Source organism: Lithobates pipiens, unplaced genomic scaffold (genome assembly GCF_037356315.1).
Source record: "Lithobates pipiens isolate NorthernLeopardFrog02 unplaced genomic scaffold, aLitPip1_a1.2 Scaffold_19, whole genome shotgun sequence".
In the NCBI taxonomy this organism is placed as follows: Eukaryota; Metazoa; Chordata; class Amphibia; order Anura; family Ranidae; genus Lithobates; species Lithobates pipiens.
In genome coordinates, this window is record NW_027507764.1 from 340,627,870 (window position 1) to 340,653,032 (window position 25,163).

Genomic DNA, 25,163 nt, shown 5'->3' on the forward strand with positions numbered 1-25,163 from the left:
TGATGGTTTTCCCAATGGAATTCCGACGGAATTCGGCTCAAGCTATCTTGCCTACACACGGTCACATCAAATTCTGATCGTTTATAACGCGGTGATGTACAACACGTACGATGGGACTAGAAAAAGGAAGTTCAATAGCCAGTAGCCAATAGCTTCTGTCTCGTAGTTGAATCTGAGCATGCGTGATTTTTGGCGTGTCGGAATTACACGATCGGAATTACCGATAGAAAGTTTTTCTGTCGGGAAAATTGAGAACATGCCATCAATTTTTGGCTGGCGGAAATTCAGATAGCTAAATTCCGATGGAGCATACACACGGTCGCATTTTCCGATGAAAAGCTCTCATCTGTCTTTTTCTGGCTGGAATTCCGATCGTGTGTACGCGGCATTAGTCTATCCAAAATGAAAAAAAATAAAACGTTTTGCCTATAGTTCTACTTTAAATTCCAGTTAAATGCAAAAATACTTTATTTTAATTGGTTGTTAAGGATTATTGGAGATTGGGCTTTTCTTTGCCTTGTTCAGTTCAGTTGTAAAACAGACTTCATACTACCGCTGAATGATTAAATGTTTTTTAGTGTAATAGCTCTTGCCACTGAAGTTTTCAGCTATATAATGGAATTCATATGCAAATATATTCGTGACTTCACTCTGGCCACAGTACATTCACAATATAAAAACATTTACTTCTACTGTCACATCACATCAAGTGATAACTTACAATATCACAGCTTTAGTAACATAAAAGGTTTGAAAGAAAGAACATAATCTTCAAAGAATCAAAGCCATATTATTTTTCAGCTATGATATGTGATCTTAAATAATATATGCTGTAGTGCCAAAACAACAAAGTGAATTAGGAAATGATTTTGTTCATCCGTTCAAGTGTCAAAATGTGTAATAGAGCAGCATGCTGCAGACATTTTGGCACCAAACCTACATGATCAAATTGTTTAATTTTGTACCAGAGCCAAGTAAACAAATTCATAAAAGTTCTCCTTCCTAATTCCCTCTCAGCAACCCTACAAGAGCCCAGCGTGGTCAGGGCAGAAGTAATCAGCGAGATATCAAGGAGTCATGTAACATTTAAGGAACATTCAGATGCATCACAAAGGTGACCTGATCCAAAGCTGTAGGAGAACTGCCCCGGACCAGTGCCATGTGTCTTGCTGTGAAATGTCCATAACCCTGCTTTGTAATCTTGCTAACCAGTTCCGATCTGACAGCAGTTAATCAATTCACGTCATCATAAGACAACAGCCAGGTGTGAGAAATAATATTCAGCTAGTAATGTTATATTTCACGGCTTTGGATAATGGGGAAGCTCATAGACTGAGGTGTGCCAGACGCCAAAAAAATTCACAAAATGTGTTGTATCTGTGAAATAACATCAGTGTCTATCACATACAGTTCATACTGAGAGCTGGTTTTATTGAAAAATACAAACAATAAATTATTACATATGGTCTGTCACATAGAATAAAATTGTAAAAATAGACCAGAAATAGTAAATCACGGTTCCATTTAAAAACAAATCAAAATTTTAAGAATAAAATGATCCACCATGGTTATAATCAACATGTGTCAACTAATGAAGACAGAGGTTAAGTTGAGTGACAGGAGGACAGGATAGGTACAGTGCGAATCAGGGCTTTTTTTTTCAGCTGGAACTTAGTTCCACCACCTCTGGCTCAGGCCCTCTGCTCCCTGCTCCAGATTATTACTTGTAAACACAGACGTCCCGCTTTTGTGTTTACAAGTGACAGCTTGTCTCCCAATGTCTCCTACAGATCCGATCTTCTAAGTGGCTCCCACTGAGTGCAGGATAGGGGCAAGGGAGATGCAGGTGCCCGGGGTGCACTGCAGATGCTGACACCCCCACTGGATGATCTCCCAGCACGTGAGAGAGGCAGAGCCAACTACGGTGTGGGGAAAGTACTAGAGCCAACTGGGTGCTTCAGCTTAATAGAGCAACAGAAGTAAGACATGTGAAAGACAGTGGAGAGAAGGCGGCGGATGTGTGCTGAGGGATACTTTGGAAAGGGAAGGGACTTGGGCTAGAAGAGGGAGGGTTGGATTTGAAATCCTCTCCACCTTCTAGCACAAGTCCTCTCCCCTCCCAAAGCACTCCCCAGCACACATCTGCCCCCCCCTCTATATTTTACCACAAGCCCATTCCATTCCCAAAGTGCCCCCCCAGCACATATCTGCCCCCTCCTCCACCTCACCTTCTAGCACAAGTTCTCTCCCCTCTACAATAGCCCCCCAGCACATATCTGACCCTCCCACCCCAATTTATAGCACAAGCAGGGCCAAAACTTGGGGATGGGGGGCAGGTGGGCATGTGTCCCCCAGGTGCTGCATTAAGAAGGGTGCTGCCACTAGGGTTAACACTTGTGTGGGTTTTGAAACATGTGTCCAATCCAACTGAAACTCCATTGTGAAAACCGGACTGTGGCTCCCCATGCTCTCGTCACAGGAGGGCAGCATTTACTAGAACCGATCGGTTGTATTTTCAGGAGGAAAATACAACTGATCGGTTCTAGTAAATGGAGCCCCCACCACTCCTCTTGTCCAGGTTCTATGTATTTTTGCTGCCTGACCACCCCCCCTCCCCTTCATCCCCACCACAGCACTGTTGACTTTCCTCCTCTCCTCTCTCGTCAGCTGTTGCAGGGGAAGTGTTAAGGATGTAGAGCAGGGAAAGGGGTTGGTAAACATATAATTTACTGAACCCTTCCTTTTCTGAGTGAACACAGTGAGTGATCGATGCCGATCGCTCACTGTGTTCATTCATAGCTGTAGCATAGTAAACTGTGTTTATAGTGTAAAAAGTAAATAAAACATCAAATTGTAAAAAATAATAAATAAAAAAATTACTGACATCATCCACTGCTCTATCGACACAGTCCACTGCCCTACTGACACCATCCACTGCCCTACTGACACCATCCACTGCCCTCTACCCTACTGTACCCTCCTCTGTCCTACTGACACAGTCCTCTGCCCTACTGACAGCAGCATGTCATTATTACCAAAACCTTGAAATGCCTTTTATATTATTACCATCCTTTGGCTTATTTATGTATAACATTAGAACATACATGGAAATCTCCCAGGAACCAGTGCTGTATGTTAACTTCAATGGCGCCTCCTGGTGTACTCCAGGTAAGGGTAAATAAAGCTCACCAAGAGCTCAGAGAAGATTCCAATATGTAATAGTTTTTTTCCCATACATATAAAAACAACATACAATCCAGAACAGTGAATCCAGTATAAGTCACATGGAAAGCCACTGCCGACCCAGGATTGCGCAGCTGCTTGACATCAGCAACAGAATCTCCACCCCCGATGGGCATTCGCAGCGATACCTCATATGTGTGGTGCAAACACCTTTTACATATGTGTGCGTGACCAACGTATTTTTACACTGTCCCTTTAATTATTTATTTTTTGGATCACTTTTATTCCTATTACAAGGAGTGTAAACATCCCTTGTAATAGAAATAAGGTAGAAAGGTCCTCTTTATGGAGAGATATGGGGTCAAAAAAGACCCCAGATCTCTCCTTTACCTTTAAAAAGCAAAAGATACAGAAAAAAAATGTGATCTTTTGCTATATATATATATATATATATATATATATATATATATATATATATATAAAACATGGACCAGAAGTGACGTCATGATGTCGCTCCTGAAGAACGGAGCAGGAGAAAGCCACGGGACCTGGTGCTGTGAAGAGACATAAGAAAACACTGCAGATATATGTGCCCAGGACACATTTCATGAATCAGGTTTACATCCACTTTAAGTAACTTTAAAGAAATTGTTTAACTGCTCTAAAGCCCTATGTTCTTTTTCTATGTATGCTATAAAAAAAATAACACCTATTCAAATCTAAGCGGCAAAGTTTGTTTTGTTTCATCTGTGGCCACATGTGACTGTTGTCATTTTAATATAGTTAAATTCTAGGTAGAGTGACTGCTTTTCATATACCAGGAAGTAAAATGACAAGGTAAGGTCATTACTACGAGTTTAGTCTGGTAAGAAGATATCCCGGCAAGCAAGCAAACCCTGGAATTCATTTTACTGCAGTACAAGCAAGATACTCACAAGGGATCTGTTGAATCTATGTCCAGGTCAGGATCCTTTACATGGGGAATGCTGTGGTCAATGACTATCGTTTCTGTATTGGCTAAACAGAAGCCATTGGAACGCATGATTTCTATTAGGACAAAGAAGGAGACAAAATTACATGTTGAAGAATAAAAATGATAATTTTCTGGTTCTTTAATTACTCAAAGCAATATGCAATCTATTCTGTGCCTGACTGTGAAAATCGCGGTCAGGCACTAATGCACGATGTTGTCATGTGTGTGAGTAGTATGTTGCATGAACTTGTGAAAGATATGCCCCTTGCCATATGTATATAGGTAACTCTATTAAATAGATTAGCCATAAATCAGAACAGATAAGGAACTACTTCAAAGAATTATGGAATAATAAAGGTATTTTTAAGTAAAGGGACTATCATGTACAATTTAGTTTTTGCATGAAAAACAGGTCCTCTGATTTTAAGTGGAAGTAAACTCCCCTATCGTTTTCAGCCAAGGAAGCTGCCATCTTTGCCTCTGTTTAATCTTCAACTGCTATGGTGCTGCACATGTGATTCGTTATGACACCAGCCATTGGATGGTTTGATAGTTTGGCTGAGAGCACAGCCAATGTGCAGTTAGCATTCCCGGCATGCCTTTTTTTTTAACTGTTTAAATCCATGGGTTTACTTCCACTTTAAACCCTGCAACCTGCAACTGGAAACATTTGTGTTGCAATTCTAAAAGAGAAATCAAAAGTCTTCTTTTGCCTAAAGACTTACAAATAACAATGATCAAAATTGAGTGTTATAATTTACATAAAGGTCAGCGAAAATCAGCAGATTTCAGAAAAACTTCACGATTTTGACAAAGTGCGTTGGAATTAATGAGGAAAGCAAATTGAAGGTGGTTGTTAAAGCAGAGTCCCCCCCCCCCCCCCTTCATTTGGTGGGTAAATGTTTTTTTTTTGGGGGGGGGGAGCAGGTACCTAGTTTTGATAGGTACCTGCTCCCAAATTCTGCTCGGATTGCCTATGCGGTCTGAGCGGAAGTTCTTCTCTCCTCCTTCCTCCCTGTACTCTTCTGGGACACCTCACAGGTTCCAGAAGATTGACAGACCATTCAGCAGGCACAGCACGACTCGTACATGCGCAGTGTGCGCCCGGCTGTGAAGCCACAAGCTGTCATGGCCAGGTGCCTGCACAGAGGAGAAGGGCCAGAGAGAAGCAACGCTTCAGGTGACCACATCGCTGGATCCTGGGACAGATGTGTGTGAGTGTGTGCTTATTAAAAGTTAGCGGCTAAACTTTTTGTAGCTGTTGACTTTTAATGAACACAAAAACAACTAGAGCTCCACTTTAAGGCTGGGTTCACATTGATGCCGGATGCAGCTTGCAGCCGTTTCAGGGATGAATCAGGACTGAATTTTTGCCTGCATTTGACCCTGAAAAGGAGCCAAAGACATACAGAACCCCTGTGCAAGTTGCTCCACAGCCGCCACGGATATGTGTGAACGGCTCCATAGAGAACCGGTCACAATCTCTACAATCACAATAATGTGAACCTAGCCTCATGGGACAATCATCTTTAAATACAGGCATACCCCACTTTTAAGTACACAATGGGATTTATTTACTAAAGCTGGAAAGTGCAAAATCAGGCTCACTTCTGCATAGAAACCAATCAGCTTCCAGGTTTTATTACCAAATTAATTGAACAAGCCAAAGTTAGAAGCTCATTGGTTTCTATGAAGAAGGGAGCCTGATTTTTCACTTTCCAGCTTTGGTAAATAAACCCCATTGTGTACTTAAAAGTGGGGTATGTCTGTAACTCCTCAGGGTTACAAAAGCTCCTTTAACTACTTTGAACCTGTTTATATAAGTACCAAAAAAACCTCTCCCAATTTAGGCTCTTTATTTTTTTCACAAAAACAAAAACTGGGAGAAATATAAGATATAGATATAGATATATATATATATAGATATATAAGATATAATAAAAGATAAAAAACATAAAGCAACAGCATCAAAACAATGACCAAATACACACAAAAAAAACCAAACAAAAAGAAAACAAACCCACAAATATAAAGAATACTAAATTAACTATCCCAAATACATACCCCAAAAAACTCACCCCCTAAATGAAAAAAAATTGTCATAATGGAAGTTTTTTAAGTAACTTTCGCCTAAATAACACAGTGAGCGAAATTTAGAGACCTCGCTTTGAGGAAATGTTATGCCCAAATAAATTTTGCTGAAAATGACTGCACTTATCTGTAGTTGCAAGCTCGTTCAATAAAAGGGAGTGATCATTATCATTAGTTTTATTTTTTTGTGGAGAAAGTTTTTAATATCTTTATGTTCAACTTTAGTCCTCAAGGGCCACGAAGAGTATGTGGCCTCTTGCTAGCAGGTAAATCTAAAGGTAATTAAAGGTAAAACTTTTTTTTTACATTTTGGATAGAGTAAAGAACAGGGACATACGGTGAAGTTAGTGGCTGGTGAGGCACTGGCTAGTATCAGAGTATCAGATACACACATGTTACATACGCCACGATCGTTGGAGCGAGAGCAATAATTCTAGCACTAGACCTCCTCTGTAACTCTAAACTCTAAAAAGGGTCGCCTATGGAGATTTTTAAGTACTGAAATTTGGTGCCATTCCATGAGTGTGACATGTTAGGTATCTATTTACTTAGTGTAACATCATCTTACACATTATATGAAAAAATTGGGTTAACTATAGTGTTTTTTTTTTTGTTTTGTTTTTTACATTCATGAAACAGTTCTTTTCCCAAATAAATGCGTTTGAAAAATTGCTGCGCAAATACCGTGTAACATAAAAAGTTGCAAGACCACCATTTTATTCCCTAGGGTGTCTGCTAAGACAATATATATATAATGTTTGGGGGTTCTGAGTAATTTTCTTGCAAAAAAATTATGATTTTTACATGTATGAGAGAAGGGTCAGGATTGGCCTGGGTGGCAAGGGGTTAATTATCATAAGTAATATAAAAATAATTATTATATATTGTTTTTAAGGTAATTTACTATATTTTCAAAAACTGTACTCAAGCAGGTAGCTTAACGGACAAATTACTGAAGTTTGAAGTTATAACTTTAAACCAGTAATTTCACAGTAAATAGATAAATAATAAATGATTATCATATAGCATAATAATATATGATTTAGCTTGATTATAACAGTACCTTTTCAACAGCAGCAGATTCTCATTCTCCCTCTTAACTGTGTGAGTGAAGCATGGGATTGTGGGTAAATCTTACACCCATAAACACATTTTTTTTCCTTGTAGATAAGAGGGTTGGTTTGGAAGGGAGTATTTGTCTTTTAGACAAATGCACCTTCTATGACACTGCAGTGAGAGGTGTGCCTCCACTGCAGCATTTTTATTGGACAGCTGGGGCTAATGGCACTTTACCATTGGCCCAAGACTCCAAGTTGCCCATTAAGCTCAGAGCCTCTGACCAGAAGTGAGGAGAGGCACTTTGAGCTCAGCCTCTCAGTAAACTGCAAACAAAGTGTGTCATTTTGTATTAAAACTGGTCACTCTGTATGTAGCTTCTGACAGACCGCACAAGGAGTCCCACATCTCCGGAACCATAGAGGGTAGGAGCCCCAAAATCTGTGACCTCAGGTCGCCGAGCTACGACCCTCGAAGCTCCATTTAATATTTTTTTTTTTTTATATTCATGGCAGGTGAGGCTCTGCTTCAGAGGAATAGAACGGTTGTCTCACTCGGCCAGAGGAGGTGATAGGGAGAAAGGGCTAATGGGGAGAGAAGCATGGTGGATTTTTAGATTAAAAACTAGATCGCCCCAGGGATTAAACCTGAGATGGGATCTGGACTTGCACTTACATTTAGAATGCCTCTCCCCAGAGCCTCCTATCTCTCTCTCTTCCTTTCTCTCTTCTGGGTTTTTTTTTTCACATACCTGGATTATTAATTTCTATTTTTTTATTTTATTTTATGGGGTGTTTCTTTATGCATATGTCTATATGTGTATAAATGTATGCATGTGTGTACATGCGTGTGTGTACATACATGTGCATATTGTCACTACAAGGTGAGTGAAAATTAGTGGCATACACATGGATCACCCCATATGTATTGCAGCTGATTCTCTCTTTTGGATAATTGCCTGTGGTTAATTAAGACAATCAATGGGTGGAGCCTGTGATCATTAGAGCTACTATTTATTTCAAAGTTTTATGTCTGTAATGTGGTTATGACTAAAGCCGCGTACACACGATCAAACAATCCGGTGGAAAATCCGCCCGTGTGTAGGCTCCGGCGGACTAAGAAAGAAGTTTTGCACCTAAATATGTCCACCGGACTCGCATTTCGGCAGACAATATGGCCGTGTATGTGCTAGTCCGCCGTACTTTTGAAATGAACAGACTTTTCCCGCTCGGAGAAAAGTCTGCTTATTTTGAGCGTGGCTCCAGGTAGCCGGGACCAGCGAAGGAGGCGATGCATACTAGCACATTATGCTATTGCCATGCAGTGGATTTTTAAAAAATGTTTTCAATGCCTATGTTTACTATCGCTTTAAGAGAAAGATCAAATCTAATTGGATGCCAGGAAGGCTTGTCTCTTCTCCATGAAAATGATCATCCGTAGATTGAAATGACTGGAGTTATGCAACCTTGCCATTCTAGCTGTTTTAGAGCTGTAAGTCCCAGAATGAACTGGAAGAATCTGAAAGCCACAGGAATTATTCCTAAAGGCTGGGACATGATGGGACTTCTAGATTTACCACAGGTGAAGTGCCAAGGTTGCCCACCCCTTGGAGCAATCGGTTTCTGAAAATGAAATCCTTCTATCAAGATGACTGTTAAATGTAACAATCATACCATTGCATGAGAAATTAAATCTTTTTTATTTCAACATACGTTTAAAAGGAAAGAAGTTCCCAGTGCTTTACAACCTAAACTCAATTCTACGCAGCAGAGTTTGGGTTGTATTTTTTTTCTTTATATTTGACCTACTATTGCATCGTGCACCTGCCTATAACACTTAAATGCCAATGCCAATTTATAGCTGTTGCGGGGAAAGGCAGCTAGCATTGCCTGGCGGATTTATCGCCATGAATTCTGTTGCATTGCAAACTATAAAATCTCCCCCGGTGAAGCTCTTAATATAATAAATGCTGGAACATTATTTATAACCAGGTTAAACCAGCAACAACTAATAATTACAGTGGAACATCATTCTTGTAATAACCTATCATGCCACCTAGTGGCATGAAAATGTAATGAAGAGTTTATCCATACTTGGATCCCTTAAAAATAAAAATGTTTTAATATTTGTACTGGATGAACTGCAGCCTCTCAGTGAGACAAGAAATAAATATATCCTTCATGTTTATCATTATTTGGTAACTGATTTTTATATTAAAATGCCTCTTTGGAACATCCTAAATTACACAGTTCACAATTGCAAATCAAACCTTGTCAAACTGTCACTTTGCAGAAACATAGGTGACAATGACATCTGCTAAATGCAGTTTGCAATGGCTATTCTAAAGAGTCTTATTTACAGCAAATATTGATGCTGGCTTTCACCCAATTTCTGTGTGCATGCAGCACACATGGGAATGCATATGTATAGGTATGAATGGGCCCATGGAGTTTACCTTTGTCTTTCACACTAAACTGCAACATATAGATGTGAACCAGCCCTGCAGGAAAGAATTGGATTTCTGCCTGACATGAATCATCATTCAGCAAAATGCAAGGGTTCTGTTCTATCAAAACAGACAAATGAGAATAGTCCCTTATACTGCTTACTATACATGCCATGTCAAGTCTTCATTGGCTTTACTAAAGTCTTTAAAGCACCCTTCCTCTCCAGTCTGGGAGTGCTAAATACGGATTGTAATATACATGCCGTCTGAAGGTTTAAGCAAGCTATTAGCAGGTTTCCGCTTGCTTTGAGCAGCTTTAAGCCATGCTTAATCTTGCACAAAACCTGCAAATAGCTTGGTAAAATCTATAGCTTTCTTGCTCTTCATAGGTAAACTGCTGGTAAGCCAAAAAGCCCTTGTGACTGAGACTGCCACTATCTGACTCTTAAAGCGGAGTTCCACCCAAACGTGGAACCTCCACTCATCTGCTTCCTACCCCCCTCCGGTGCCACATATGGCACCTTTCAGGGGGGAGGTGGAAACGGGTACATGTTTTTGACAGGTACCCTAAACCCCTTCTGGGAAACAGCGCTGCCCCTTCGGAAGTTCAGCTCCCCTCCTCTTTCCTCCGCTGCCGGGCCACTGACGGTTTTTCTAAGGGTCCTTTCACATGGGCTTTCCGCTCAGTGGACTCTGCTTTGCTCAGCGGGGGATCGATCCACTGATCTCCGCTGAGAAGGCGGATGACAGGTCCGCTTCCACTCACTGTGCATAAAACCTCGCTCTCCTCTATGGGGGGATCGGATGAAAACAGACTGCCTGTCCGTTTTCATCCGATCCGCCAGACAGATTGAAAATAGGGTTTTACGGATAGGATTAGATTATTATTATTATTCAGGATTTATATAGCGCCAGCAATTTACGCAGCGCTTTACAATATAAAAAGGAGACAATACAGTTACAATACAATAAAATACAAGAGGATTAAAAGGGCCCTGCTCAGAAGAGCTTACAATCTAATAGCGTGGGGCAGGTGGTACAAAAGGTTATAACAGCAGCGAGTGCGGATAGCAGCGGGTGTCAGTGGGCATGTCAGCGCTGACATCCACCGCCCCATAGAGGTGAATGGAGTGTCTGATCAGGTCCGCCGGAAATCTGACAGGCGGACCTGATTGGAAATCCCGTGTGAAAGGGGTCTTAGTGGAGATGGGGGAGGCAGCACCCAAAAGCCGATCCAAAGATCGGCTGGGGTGCCGATATTGTGGGCTCCCTGGACAGGTAAGTGTCCATATATTAAACGTCAGCAGCTACAATATTTGTAGCTGCTGACTTTTACATTTTTTTTCCCCGGGTGGAACACCTCTTTAAGCTGCATGCTTATTTCACCTGCAAGTAAGCAGGTGGACATTTTAGTTGGTTGTCATTCTATGCCCATTGCTTCAGTACTCTGAGTCACTGACTTATCTTAAAGATTACCTCCACTTTTGTTGAGTAAAAAACATCCCCCTCTATCTGGGTGATTACAGGGATTTTAACAAACTTTGTTGTAGATTCCTACCTTTTGTTATTGTGAAGGAATAACTGTTTCTTTGCCTGTGTCTAGGTCCAGAGTGAACCTGTCTGGGAGTGCTTTTATAATTATCAGCTGCTGCACCCATGATAAAATTGGCAGGGTCTGCATCCCTTTAGACATGGTTTCCCCTTGGGAGTATCACACCATAAAGGACCTTTTTGTTGCAGGGGATGCCAAAAATCTTATTTGTATCTTAGTGCAGACTTCTGGGGAAATCAGTAAGTCAATCTCACAAGCAGGAAATGACATTTCTGGGGGGCGTTCTGTACATCAGTGGTTCTCAAGCCTGTCCTCAAGTACCCCCAACAGGCCATGTTTGCAGGTTTTCCTTTATCTTGCACAGGTGCTTTAAATCAGAGTTAATAGATTGGTATTTTGGACAGATATCTTATCTAAGATAAATTCCAAAAACATGGCCTGTTAGGGGTACTTGAGGACTGGGGTTGTGTGTACAGAACGCCTCCAGGTAGCCATGTTACATTTTACAGAAAATGACAACACTGCAGATTGAAAAGGAAAGGTCATTTTTAATAACATTCAACTACAGTATGACTTGAGTCACAATTGTATAAGCTATATTATTATTTTTTAATATGCTAATTTTTTGACTCCATAAAAGTGGAGTTACCCTTTAAACTTTTTGGATCTGCAAACTTGCTTTGGGTCAGTAACAGAACTGATGCCAGGTTTTGTGCTAGATTAAGCACATGCTAAAGCCACTAAAAGCAAGTGTTAAGCCGGTTCGTTTGTTGGCAGGGGATTATCTGTTGACAGAATGTTGTCCTAAATTCTTATTGTTATGCCCTGTACACATGGTAGGACAATCCGACGACAAAATCCGTCTGATTTTTTTCAGACGGATTTTGGCCCAAACTTGTCTTGCATATACACGGTCGCACAAAGTTGTTGGAAAATCTGATCGTTCAGAACGAGATGACATAAACCACGTACGATGGGACGATAAAGAGGCCAGTAGCCAATAGCTTTTGTTTTGTAATTTATTCTGAACATGCGTGGCACTTTGTGTGTCAGAATTGTATGCACACGATCAGAATTTAAACAAATTTTATTGTCGGAAAATTTTAGTTCCAGATCCAGATTTTAGATCCAGATGTCAAACTTTGTGTGTCGGAAATTCCGACGGAAAAAGACAGATGGAGCCCACACACAATCGGAATTTCCGACAACACAGTCTGATCACACATTTTCCGTCGGAAAGGCCGACCGTGTGTACAGGGCATTAGTACGCTCCTGTAAACAATTGTTTTGCAATTTTCGACCAACAAATTTTGGACGGAAGGCTAGTAAATTTTGAGCGGACGACAGCTCCACGTCTGATTTTCGTATGATCAGTACACAAATCCGTCACACAAAAGTCGAAAGTACAAACACGCATGCTCGGAATCAATGCTCACCAAAGACGAAATTAGCAGAAGGGGCCCAAAGGTTGGTGCTCAAGAGCTGAAATTCCTCGTAGTACGTCACTACGTTCGTGGCACGACAATTGTGTAACGTTAGTCTGCAAGACATGATCCTGGTACACTCCCTTTTGACAACAATCTGACGCTCCTTTGGCCAACAATCGTACCGTATGTACGAGGCTTTAACCTGCTAAAAGCTTGTTTAAACCTTCAGGCAGCTTGTCTATTAAGATAAATATTTAGCACTCACAGGTTGGAGCAGAAGGGTGCTGTAGTATGGCCACTCATGGCTTGACATGGCATATACAGGTTTCTTTTGAGGGCTTGTAAAAAAAAACACGTGAACTTCCTAAAATGCTTTGTAATTCCTGCTTTACATAATGCTCTTTAGATCAGCAGGTACAAGCTGAAGCTTCTGTGTTACTATTTATTACAGACATGCTATTACTATAAAATCTGGAAAACCTGAATAGTCAGGCACTTAAAGGATATGAGAAACACGTCTGTAAGGGAAGAGATGCATAACAATGAATGCATATATGCCATCAGACCAGCGTGGAAAGACCCACCTCTACATAAATATTTTATCCAGGGATACCACTGAAGTGAATGATTACTGCAGTGTCATCTAACCAGTGCTGCAGTCTGCAATCATTCTATCCTTAAGCAAGTACGCCTTCATCATCTATATACTGAGTCGTATAGCTTCATACACTGATACCCCAAACACCAAGGAGATCCTACCTGCATCCTGCAAGAATGCCAACCCAAGAAAAATTTCATCTTTCAGGAAGGGCCATTAATATTGAGTTTTCTCACAATTTTAAGATATTCCAATTTAAAAACAGGTGTAATATGATCAATGTTTTAAAAGCAAATTTGTAAAATATTTAATGCGGTATTTCAATAAAAAAAAAAAATCCCATAATAAAAAAGGTTCGAAGGCTATTTTTTATTTTGCATGGAAAAAAAATGACTTTGCCTCTAGGTGGCAACATAACACAAGAGATACAATTTCTAACACAAATGCACACGCTCACTCTAAATTAAGTGTGAAAGGGTCATCTAATTATTACAGCAAATAAGAACATACTGCTTAAAGCAGAACTAATGAACTACTAATATACTTAGATAGAGAAAACTTTTACTGTTCTGCTTTCCTATATTTTTTGCTTTGCAGTGGCACTTAAAGTCACACTAAACTCTGGTCTAAAAAGAGAAAATGTTAATTAAATGTTCCTAACTTAGCAAAGTACAGATTGTTGTTCTCAGCCTCCGCCAAACCTTTTTTTTTTTTTTTTGGTGCTGTGAGCCAACTTCCTCTTACAGAGTGGCCACATCCGTTCTCCATGCTGCCACTGTATGTAGGGACATAGCCACAGCCTCTCTTTCTTGCTCCTGAGTAGGGACTAAGGGCTATGGGATTTATAGTGTGTATAGAGCAATGTACGTGACTGCAACTAACATGCACTGCTTGTTCCAAAAAAAGGAAGTGAGGAGGGAAAAGGAGAGGTTCTGGAGACCACAGAGGCCATAACAAGGAAGTAGAAAAACACAGTAAGCAATGATTTCATGAAAAACAGATTACAGAGCCATAATGTATGGATTCTTTTTGGAGAATAAGAATATCCTTTAGTGTCACTTTAAATATCACAATTAAACACCAGTTTTTCTCAACCTCAGCTGTCCTCTACAGCAGTGGTCATCAACCCTGTCCTCGGGCCCACTAAGGCACCTTTCACATAGGACGGATCCGTGATGATCCACCCCGTGAACATCCACTTTCTCAGTGGGGATCGCTCGGTTGATCCCCACTGAGCTGGCGGATGACAGGGCGGTCCCGGCACACTGTGCGGGGACCGCCCTGTTAGATCTCCACTCTCCTCAATGGGGGATCGGATGAACACGGACCGTCTGTCCGCGTTCATCCGATCCGCTCTGCAGACGGATAGAAAAATAGGATTTTCCTCCGTCTGCAGAATCGGACCATAGCGGAGACGGACGATATTGAGTGTCTGCGGATCTTCATCTGCTGACACCCGCTATCCCATAGGGATGCATGTATGTCCGTATTTCATCCGAAAACGGATGGATGAAATACGAACATACGGTCCGCACATGTGAAAGGGGCCTAACAGGCCAGGTTTGCAAGATAACTGAAATACATCACAGGTGATATCATTTGCTGCTCAGTGATTGCAGTATTCTAGGGCCCTTTCACAGGCCTGTTCGTTTTTTCAGGAGGACCCGATCGAGCCACCCATTGTCCTCTATGGGGAGGGAGATGTCAGCGGACACGTGACATAGCTCCCAACTGTCCCTGATTTCGAGGGACTGTCCCCGATTTAGAGCACTGTCCCTCTTCCCCCTCATTTGTCCCTCATTTTGGTCTGATCCATACAGTTGTATATAAAATGCACTTTTTATCTTTCTAAAAGTGTTTCCCAGTGCTAAACCTTTCATCCAATTTTCGAAATTGCTGCATTTGTACATTTTAAAAGACAATATAAAGGAATGGTAGTTGTAAAAAAAAAGTCCTTGTGGATTTAATTAACCTTTTTTTTTGTTAATTTTCCTTTAAGTGGGTGTGGCAAGGGGCGTGTCCTATGCCTACATAAGTTTGGTGTCCCTCATTCCCATCTCAAAATGGGAGGTATGCACCTGTCCAGTGGGTGGGATTGGATGAAAACAGACAGACTGTCCGTTTTCTTTCGATCTCCCCATACAGGAGAATGGGACTCTGACAGGACCATCTCTCTGCACAGTGAGCGGAGACGTAGCGGTCCCCGCTGAGCAAGCAGAGTCTCTCAAAATGGATCCGCCCCATGTGAAAGGGGCCTAATACTTAGCAGCTGTAATGGCTGTAACTGCTAAATCTGGAAGAGAACCGCAGATGGGGGTGCATGTCCTAGTGCCAAATCTTTTTGCAGGCAGAGCCACTGATTGGCTGACTGTGTCTGCACACTGATCCTTCCTCTTCTCAGCTCTGTGCCCAGACTGTAGATAAGGTATGTTTTTGTGATGCGATGGGCACAGTTTGACTTTAGTTCTGCTTTATACTAACCTTGTCGCAAACCTGGGCAAATTTAATGGAACAATTGATGAAGACGTTAGCACCTAAGATTAATTACCTTCAGTAAAAAGCTTATTCCAAAATTATTAATGGGCCCAGTAGGCGGTACGTACAGAAGTGGCAATGTGCAAGATTCTATAATTTTATACTGCTGAATCTTCTGCTTACTTTTTGTTTTATCACAGCAGAGATTCCTAACTGGGGGTATCCAAACCCCTTGGGGTTATGGTAAGAGACTGCTTAAAGAGGAACTGCAGTCTGCTCACATAATTTGTAATAAAAACATCTTTGCCATTCTGAAGCTTCCCTCCAACCACTTTGCATATTATTTTATATATACTGTGATTCTGTACTTGCCAAATATGCTGCAGAAATCTTCTTCCACTGAGTCTGGCTGCAATCATTTTAACCGTGGGCAGCTGAAGCTGCTGCCTGTTCACTTCTTGGATTTACATAAACACACAGATGCACACCTCCAGCTCTGCAGCTCTCATTGGCCCTCTTCCCTTCCTGGCAAACTTTCAGGAGAGTGAGAAAGAGAGCTGTGCATAAATTCTAAAACCAACGGCCACTACTCCATACTCATAGTTTTAGACCTTTCTGCTGCCTTTGACACAGTTGACCACCTGATGCTCCTCAGAAAATTGCACTCCCTTGGCCTATGTGATTCTGCTTTATCCTGGTTCTCCTCCTATCTATCTCAGCGCACTTTCAGTGTCACTTACAACTCCATCTCCTCCGCTCACCTTCCTCTTTCTGTCGGGGTACCCTAAGGTTCCGTCCTTGGGCCCCTCCTATTCTCGCTCTATACCTCTTCCTTGGGCCAGTTGATAACCTCCCATGGTTTCCAATACTACCTCTATGCCGACAACACCCAGATCTATCTCTCCACTCCTCAACTCACCCCCTCGATCTCCTAACAGATCTCAAACTTACTGAATGACATATCAGTATTGATGTCACACCACTTCCTCAAACTCAATCTTTCTATAACTGAGATTTTTAGATTTCCTCCTTCACGATTCCCCCTGTGACTTCACCATTAATATCAACAACACAACCATTGGTCCCTCCACACATGCCTGGGACCTGGGTGTAATCCTTGACTCTGACCTCTCCTCTAGCCCCCATATCCAATCACTGGCTAAATCCTGCCACCTTCATCTCCGCAATATCTTCAGGATTCGACCCTTCCTGACTAATGACACCACAAAGCAATCTCATTCACCCCTTGATTATTTCCCGCCTTGACTACTGTAACTCTCTCCTTAATGGCCTACCCTTGCGTAGGCTATCCCCCCTTCAATCTATTATGAATGCTGCTGCTAGACTAATACACCTCAGTAATCGATCCATGACTGCTGCCCCTCTCTGACAATCCCTTCACTGGCTTCCCCTACCCCACCGTGTAAAATTCAAAATGCTAACCATAACATACAAAGCCATCCACAACATCGCACCCAGCTACATCACCAACCTCATCTGCAGATATCGCCCGAATTGTCCCCTCCGCTCCTCCCAGGACCTCCTGCTCTCAAGCTCCCTTGTAACCTCCTCTCATGCTCGCCTTCAAGACTTCTCCAGAGCCTCTCCCATCCTCTGGAAATCCCTGACCCAGTATCAGCCCCTACCTTGTCCACTTTAGGAGATCCCTGAAAACTCATTTATTCAGGGAAGCCTATCCCACACCCACCTAACAACTGTCCCTGAGCCACTCCCATCAAATCATTCTCTGCAGCTATTACCTTTTGTACCACCACCCCCTCCCTTTAGCATGTAAGCTCTACGAGCAGGGCCCTCCTGTACATTTTGTATTGAACTGTACTGTAATTGTGTTGTCCCCCCCCCCCCCTACATTGTAAAGCGCTGCGTAAACTGTTGGCGCTATATAAATCATGTAAAATAATAATAATGTCACAAGCCTAGGCTAACTACCAGAAAAGAAACAGGAAGTGGGCTGTATAAGGTATTTACTGGCAGAAAAAAATGTTTTACTATCCTAAGTTAAAATAACAAGGGCAGAAGATTTGATATATGGAAATTTGAAAAAATGACTGAAGGTCCGCTTTAAGGATATAGGACTGGATCTCTAAATGATCCAAAGCAAAACTGAAAAAAGGATTCTCTGCTTTATTAAATAAGAAATCAAAGTAGAGAAATCAACTTACTGTGTTAGATGATGTATGAGTAACACGACAATAGCCATAACCACAATAGATCCAGAAAAAATTTCACTTGTAAAAACTTGCAAGTTGTAGGTAGCTTTTTCATTTGGGATTGTTAAATTAAAAGTATGTTGAAATTATGAATTTCTTTCAGCTGTTCTATTCCTAACTATCTAAATGTTAAAATTAAGTATCTGTATGCAAATTTAATTTAAGCTGTTTTGCTAGGTTGACATCATGTAAATCACATGCATTCCCACTACAAAACACAGTGCTATAAAGAAAACATGCAGAGGTGCTATTAACTTTTATGCCGCGTACACACAATCAGACTATTCGGCGGACTTGGACCCCGCCCCTTTATGATGTCACAGTCCCGGAAGATCACCCGGTGACCCTGCCCCTTGTCCCTATATAAGTCGCCGCACAACGCGTCCCTGTCATTGCGGCCAGAGAGAGCGTCGAGTCAACATCTCAAGTAAGGAGAAGAAGAAGAGAAGACAAGAAGGCGGAGACGACAGAAGACCGGGCCACCGCTAGTAAAGGAGCTATAAGAAGATAGTGGAGGCCCGGCAAGAAGAACCGAAGAGGGGGACAAGACCCCGAATTTGGAAGAAGACCTCCGGACGGCGAGGGTGACAACGAATAAGAAAGCCGGGCTCCTCTGCTAGTAAAAGAACTAGCAGAAGATAGCAGAGGTGTCCAGCGAGAAGACCCCCCAAGACGGAAGTCCACTGGAGCTATCCAATAAATTATTTTTAAAACGTGTTGTGTTTTTTTCTTTACACTTTTTTTCACCAGGTGAATGGATAGGGGTACATGGTACCCCAATACTCATTCACATAGGGTGGGGCACCGGTATCTGGGGGCTCCCTTATTAAAGGGGGCTCCCGGATTCCGATAAGCCCCCTGCCCAGAGACCCCGACAACCAACGGCCAGGGTTGTCGGGAAGAGGCACTTGTCCTCATTAACATGGAGACAAGTTGCTTTGGGGTGGGGGGCCTCAGGGCCCCCTCTTCCCCAAAGCACATCCCCATGTTGAGGGCACGCGGCCTGGTACGGAGGAGGGGGCTGCATGCTCGGATAAGGGTCTGATATGGACCCTGGGGGGACCCCCACGCCGTTTTTTTCGGAGTAGGGCTTCCACTTTAAGTCCATATCAGGTGACGGGGCCAGCGAGGTGTCAATCTCGCCGATGGAGGCAGCGACATTGACTTCCTGCACTTGTCCTGTTTACCTGGAGCCACGTTCAAAATGAACGGACTTTTCTTCATGTGTGGCCAAGTCCGTTAATTCCAAAAGTCCCGCCATAGTCCGGCGGTTTGTCCGCCGGAAAAGTCCAGTCGTGTGTGGGCAGGTCCGCTCGTTTGGAAAGTCCGGCGGACCTCTGCTGCAAAGTCCACCGTACTAAGTCCACCGGATAGTCCGATCTTGTGTACGCGGCATCACTGGTACCCTCAGGCACTGAAAAACATGATGCAGTCTCCTGCTTTTCTGTGCAACGGTATTTAAAAAAAAGGTGCAGGGACCTTTTCCCCGTGGGAGACACAGGCACAGCAGCCCATTCAAATGAATGGGCTTCCGTGCCCCCGCAAACGATGCATGCAGACCCGTACAGATGTGAACCGGGCTTTGTTATTTTTATAGTCATGCTGGAACCTTACAGGATTGGTGATGATGATTTTGATAATCTTGCAGATGGAGTGTAGGGATGTACTGGGCCATCTTTAACGTGGGGCAAAAGGGGTAGCTGCCCTGGGCCCAGTCATTGATGTGGGGACTAAAGCAGCTGCCCGCAACTGGTTTTCCCAGCCAGGGGCAGACTGACTATTCAAACCCTCGAGCACTGCCTGAGGGCCCAGGGTCAATGAGGCTCCATGTCCTCTCCTTGCCCCCCCCCCCCACTCTGCAGGTCTCCTGCCATGTGAAGAGCCCGGATAATGCCTGCTGCAGCTGAGCAGCTCCCTAATCTGCTTTCCAGGATTGACAGTCTGTAATGGAGGACCTGCCTGAGCTAGAGCCTGACGATCATTGAGAAACCAGTCTGTCGCTTGACACTGACAGCAACCCATGACATCACCTACTAACCAAGGACACCCCAAAAATCTCCACTGCTGGCTGCCCGTGACCTCGCACACAAAGCCCTGGCGATATGTATGCAATTCCACCAGAAGATGATGCCAACTACTGACCCCCTGTCATCATAATTATCCTCATCATCATTATCCCTCTGTACCTGGCATCCCACCATCCTACCTCCTGTCATCATACTCCTTATCATCCCCCTGTACCCCCTGTACTGCCAGCTTCCTAACATCCCCTGTCAACATTATCCTGCCTGTACCCCACTGCCAACATTTCTACCACCCCACCCACTGTCATCATCATCTTCATGCCTCCTGGTACCCCATTGCCAGCTTCCTACCACTCCACCCAATGTCAACATCATCCTCATCCCATGTGAAAAGGTTAATAACTCTGATATATGGTATTCATTTTAATAAATGTTTGTGTTCTAAAAGTGAAAACGATAGAAAGGGAACTGTTAAGAAACAGCATTCTGTACCCAAACCCCCAGGAGGTATTAGTGATTGTATATTTCTAGTTTCAGCACCAAATATGCACAAAACATATTCTTGCTTTATGGTGCTTTAGACTTGATTTACACCTATGGACTATGTGCATTGATAGTCATATACAGTATAAAAAAAATGCAATTGCCCTTTAGTTCACCACAACTTACATCAATGAGAATGTGGGGTGATGTGTTTGACAAAAATAGTTCAGGTGATTTTTTTTTAATGCATTGAGGTTTGTCAAAACTCATTCTAACTAAATGTGCTACCCTAGCTTAACGCACCTCAAGGCAGGACCAATGGGCCCTTAGTGTGATGAGTCTCACGGACCTATAAGGAGGCTTGGGAGGTAGGAGGTGCAGGAGCAAGCTCAAATTTGCATATACCCTTTAGATGCCTATATCTCCAGATCTATGTGTTGGCAAAAGACAAAAGGTGGTGGTCACTGAAGATATTCTCTGCTTGTGCATTTTTGTCATCACAATACTCAGTTGAACTTGTACATGTTTTTGCCTGTACCTAAAATGCGACAACATAATACAGCACATGCAGCAAAACCTATGCAAACATTAGAATACTTCATTATGATTTATGGGTGCTGGCATGTTAAAAGCTGAAACTAAAAATAAGAGAAATAGGGAAGTTAATCTATCCTTAAATATTACGGTACTTTCTTCATAGCTAAAAAAAATGACAGCAGCAAAAAAAATATAAAAATAAAGAGCACAGTTAAACTTGATCAATTTAGGAAAAACAAAGAAGGGTAAAGACTTACTATTCTAATAGAACTTTCTGATTTTGGGAGGTATTTGAACAATTACAGTCCAATTGACCTTTATTACTCAGTTTTATAATTTGGGGATGCAATATACAGTGAACTGAGGTTTACTTAGTATAGTTTATACATGTACAGCAAAATAAACCATTAAAATGAATACCATACTGTAGATATAAAGGTACTGTATATTCAAAAAAACAAAAAGAAAGTCTTGTAACCAACAGTATCAAATCAAAATCAATCCTTTAAATTCTGATTGGTTAGGTTCTTGCACCTTGCATTTCATCACAGCTCTTTGTACTGCAGTTCTGGAAAAATACAGTAATATCCAAAACTGCAAATCCTCTTACCAGATATTTTAATAGGGCTCTGGAAACTTGGCTGAATCTTGTGAACATTATCATTTTTTAACACTTGGTCAAGAGGGGACCTCTCAAAGAAAGTGAGGACAACTTCTGATCTTGAATACTGTAAAAAATAAGAGAGAGAAAGACATATGTATGCATTAGATGACTGAATAAATAAATGAAGAGCTGGTATTGTTTGTACACACTGCTGTACTGCTTCAGAATACCGCTACATCGGCATGTGCAATTTGTTAAATCATGAAATACTGATATTATGACGTCTATTCTAACAGCCCCCCAAACAAAACATTGTGAAAGTGTGGAAAGCTCCCATTGAAGAGTAAAAACGAGTATGGATAATGTCAGATGATGACTATTTTAAATTATAAATTGGCCCTTTTTGAGAAGGCCTCCTTCCACTTCCAGGTTGAGTGAGGCACTGGTGATGCAACCCTGGCCTCACAGCTGCAACTTGGAAAGTTCCTGTCACATTTTGATGGAGACAAACACAGAGATCCAGGAAGTAAAGGGAGGCTCATCTGCCCTTAGTGATGGCCACCATAAGTAGAATGGGAAGAAAAAAATTAATAGGCAAAGAATAAAAAGCCTGCAATTATCTATAAGTATCTGTTTGCCGATTGCCATAGCTAAACATTTGTAAGGACCACCCATTATTCTCTATGGGGTGGCAGATGTCAGCAGACACATACGTTGTCACCCGCTGGCATCCTATCCAGTGTGCTAAAAACAGATGGATAGGGATACATTCGTCATCCAACTGCCCCATAGAGAGCAGCAGGCTGTGTCCGCGTCCACTCTGCATAGTGACCTGTCATCCGCCTGCTCAGTGGGGATCAGCTGAGAGATCCCCCACTGAGCAGGCGGATCCACTTGGACAGATTCCGTCCCGCATGAAAGGGGCCTAAAGGTGCCTTTGTTGTAATGTTTATGATATGGGTAAAATTCATATTTAATGCTTTATCTCTGACCTAAGATGTATAATTAGGATTTGATCTTTGAAGTAATTGGCTGTAAAATAGTTGTCAATGTAATTCCACATGCTTCACCAGTAGTGATGGACGAACTTCCGACGGGACGTTTCGCGAACGCGAAACGCGAACGGACACAAACGTTCGCGAAAACGACCGTTCGCCGCGGGCTCCATTGACTTCAATGGGAGGCGAATTTCGCAAACCTTTAGGTCGAATTTGCGGCCACGGGGTAATTATTAGGGGGTAGCACGTAGTCCCACCACCTGGACAATAGCATAATACATGTATGAGGTGAATTTGGGATCGATAACTACAAGCATTTTTTTTTTATTTGGGAAATTGTTCTGACAATTCAGGACTATGGAGCTAATGAAGGCAATGGAGGAGAGGGAAGGTCAGGGACCAGGGTAGGCAAACAAGAGGGTGCAGGAGATACAGAGCACTGACAGCAGCACCGTAATACAGAGCACTGACATCAGCACCGTGACATACAGCGCTGACAGCAGCTCCGTGACATACAGCGCTGACAGCAGCTCCGTGACATACAGCGCTGACAGCAGCTCCGTGACATACAGCGCTGACAGCAGCTCCGTGACATACAGCGCTGACAGCAGCTCCGTGACATACAGCGCTGACAGCAGCACCGTGACATACAGCGCTGACAGCAGCTCCGTGACATACAGCGCTGACAGCAGCTCCGTGACATACAGCGCTGACAGCAGCTCCGTGACATACAGCACTGACAGCAGCTCCGTGACATACAGCGCTGACAGCAGCTCCGTGACATACAGCGCTGACAGCAGCACCGTGACATACAGCGCTGACAGCAGCTCCGTGACATACAGCGCTGACAGCAGCACCGTAAGCAGCCCCAGGAGGAAGTCAGCACAGCACAGGGATGGTGTGATCCCCTCATAATAAGAACCCCCAGGAGGAAGTCAGCACAGCACAGGGATGGTGGGAGCCCCTCATAATAAGAACACCCAGGAGGAAGTCAGCACAGCACAGGGATGGTGGGAACCCCTCATAATAAGCAGCCCCAGTAGAAATATGACACCGCTCAACCTCTTCAAAGAGGAGGGTAGGGGCATATAGTACGGTGTGCTTTTTTGGGTCAGGGAAGTGAGCCAAATGAATTAAGAAGGTCTGTGTGCTTGATTCCAAAAATTGTTTATAGACATATACATGGTCTACTGATCACATGTGTTGAATTCCTCCGAGATCCATGCCTCATTCATTTTTAGAAATGTGAGGTAGTTAACACTGTCGTGAGCTAGGCGAGTACGCTTATCGGTCACAATCCCCCCTGCTGCGCTGAACGTCCTTTCGGACAGGACACTGGATGAGGGGCAAGCCAACAGTTCGATTGCAAATTGGGCAAGCTCTGGCCAGAGGTCAAGCCTGCCCACCCAGTAGTCTAGGGGTTCATCACTCCTCAGAGCGTCCACATCGGCCGTTAACCCAATGTAGTCGGACACCTGACGGTCTAGGCGTTCCCTGATGCTGGATCCGGATGACACCTGTCGATGGGTCGGCTGAAAGAATGACCTCATATCCGAAGTCACCAACACATCTTCAAACCGGCCTCTTCTTGCAGGCGCTGTTGGATTGGTACCCGCAAATCCTTCTCTGGGAGTGGGAATTGCTCCTCTGCCAGCGCACGCAAAAGCAGAATGCAGCATTTCTCGAAGCAAGGCCTGGAAGTGCTGCATTCTGACAGCCCTCTGCGACGGCGGTAACATTTCCGCCATTTTGTGTTTGTACCGGGGATCTAAGTACGTTGCCACCCAGTACTGGTCCTTGACCCTCATGCTTTTTATACGGGGGTCCCTATTAAAACACTGGAGCATGAAGGCCCCCATTTGCACTCAAGCGGAAGGTATGTGGTGGTGGTGGTGTTGTTGGTGGTAGTGTCTTTGGGGGTGCACATAGCAGAGAGTGAAGAAGAGGGTGCAGATCGAGAGGATGAGGAGGGTGCAGAAGAATAAGGCTGAGTGAGCCACTCAACCAAGTCTGGTGCGTCCTTTAAAGTAATTGAACGCACCTTCTGCAACTTCCCACTTTGGCTCAAGGCTGTTGCTCCTGCCCTACCCCTACCACCCCTGCGGAAGGGCCTGCCTCTTCCTCTGCCTGTCATTTTTTAAATCACCCTGTGACAAAACTCTTAGTCCCTATACCGCTGAAGGACTGCTGCAGTATAGGGCAGCGGTCAGCAGTAGTGCACGTCAACCCTATGTATTGTGGACCGATAGCGGTCCTTACAGAACAGCAGACTGTAACGCACTCAGGCCTATGTACCGTAGCACCCTATACCAAGTTACCAGTCCTTATAAGAACTTTTGTGGACCAAGCAGGTTGTGTGTTAGTGATTAGCAGACTGTACGTCAGTCCCTATACCAATGAAGGACTGCTGCAGTATAGGGCAGCGGTCAGCAGTAGTGCACGGCAACCCTATGTATTGTGGACCGATAGCGGTCCTTACAGAACA

General features: G+C 43.1%; 1 protein-coding gene across 1 annotated transcript in view; it reads right to left on the reverse strand.

Moving 5' to 3' along the window:
- Positions 1-25,163, reverse strand: part of PXDC1 (PX domain containing 1) — a 111,994-nt gene that overhangs the window by 22,275 nt on the left and 64,556 nt on the right. Inside the window, exons 3-4 of the mRNA XM_077492121.1 lie at positions 21,687-21,804; positions 4,119-4,230 (exon numbers count right to left, since the gene is read on the reverse strand). Coding sequence (XP_077348247.1) covers positions 4,119-4,230; positions 21,687-21,804 — 230 coding nt within the window. The remainder of the gene's footprint in view (positions 1-4,118; positions 4,231-21,686; positions 21,805-25,163) is intronic.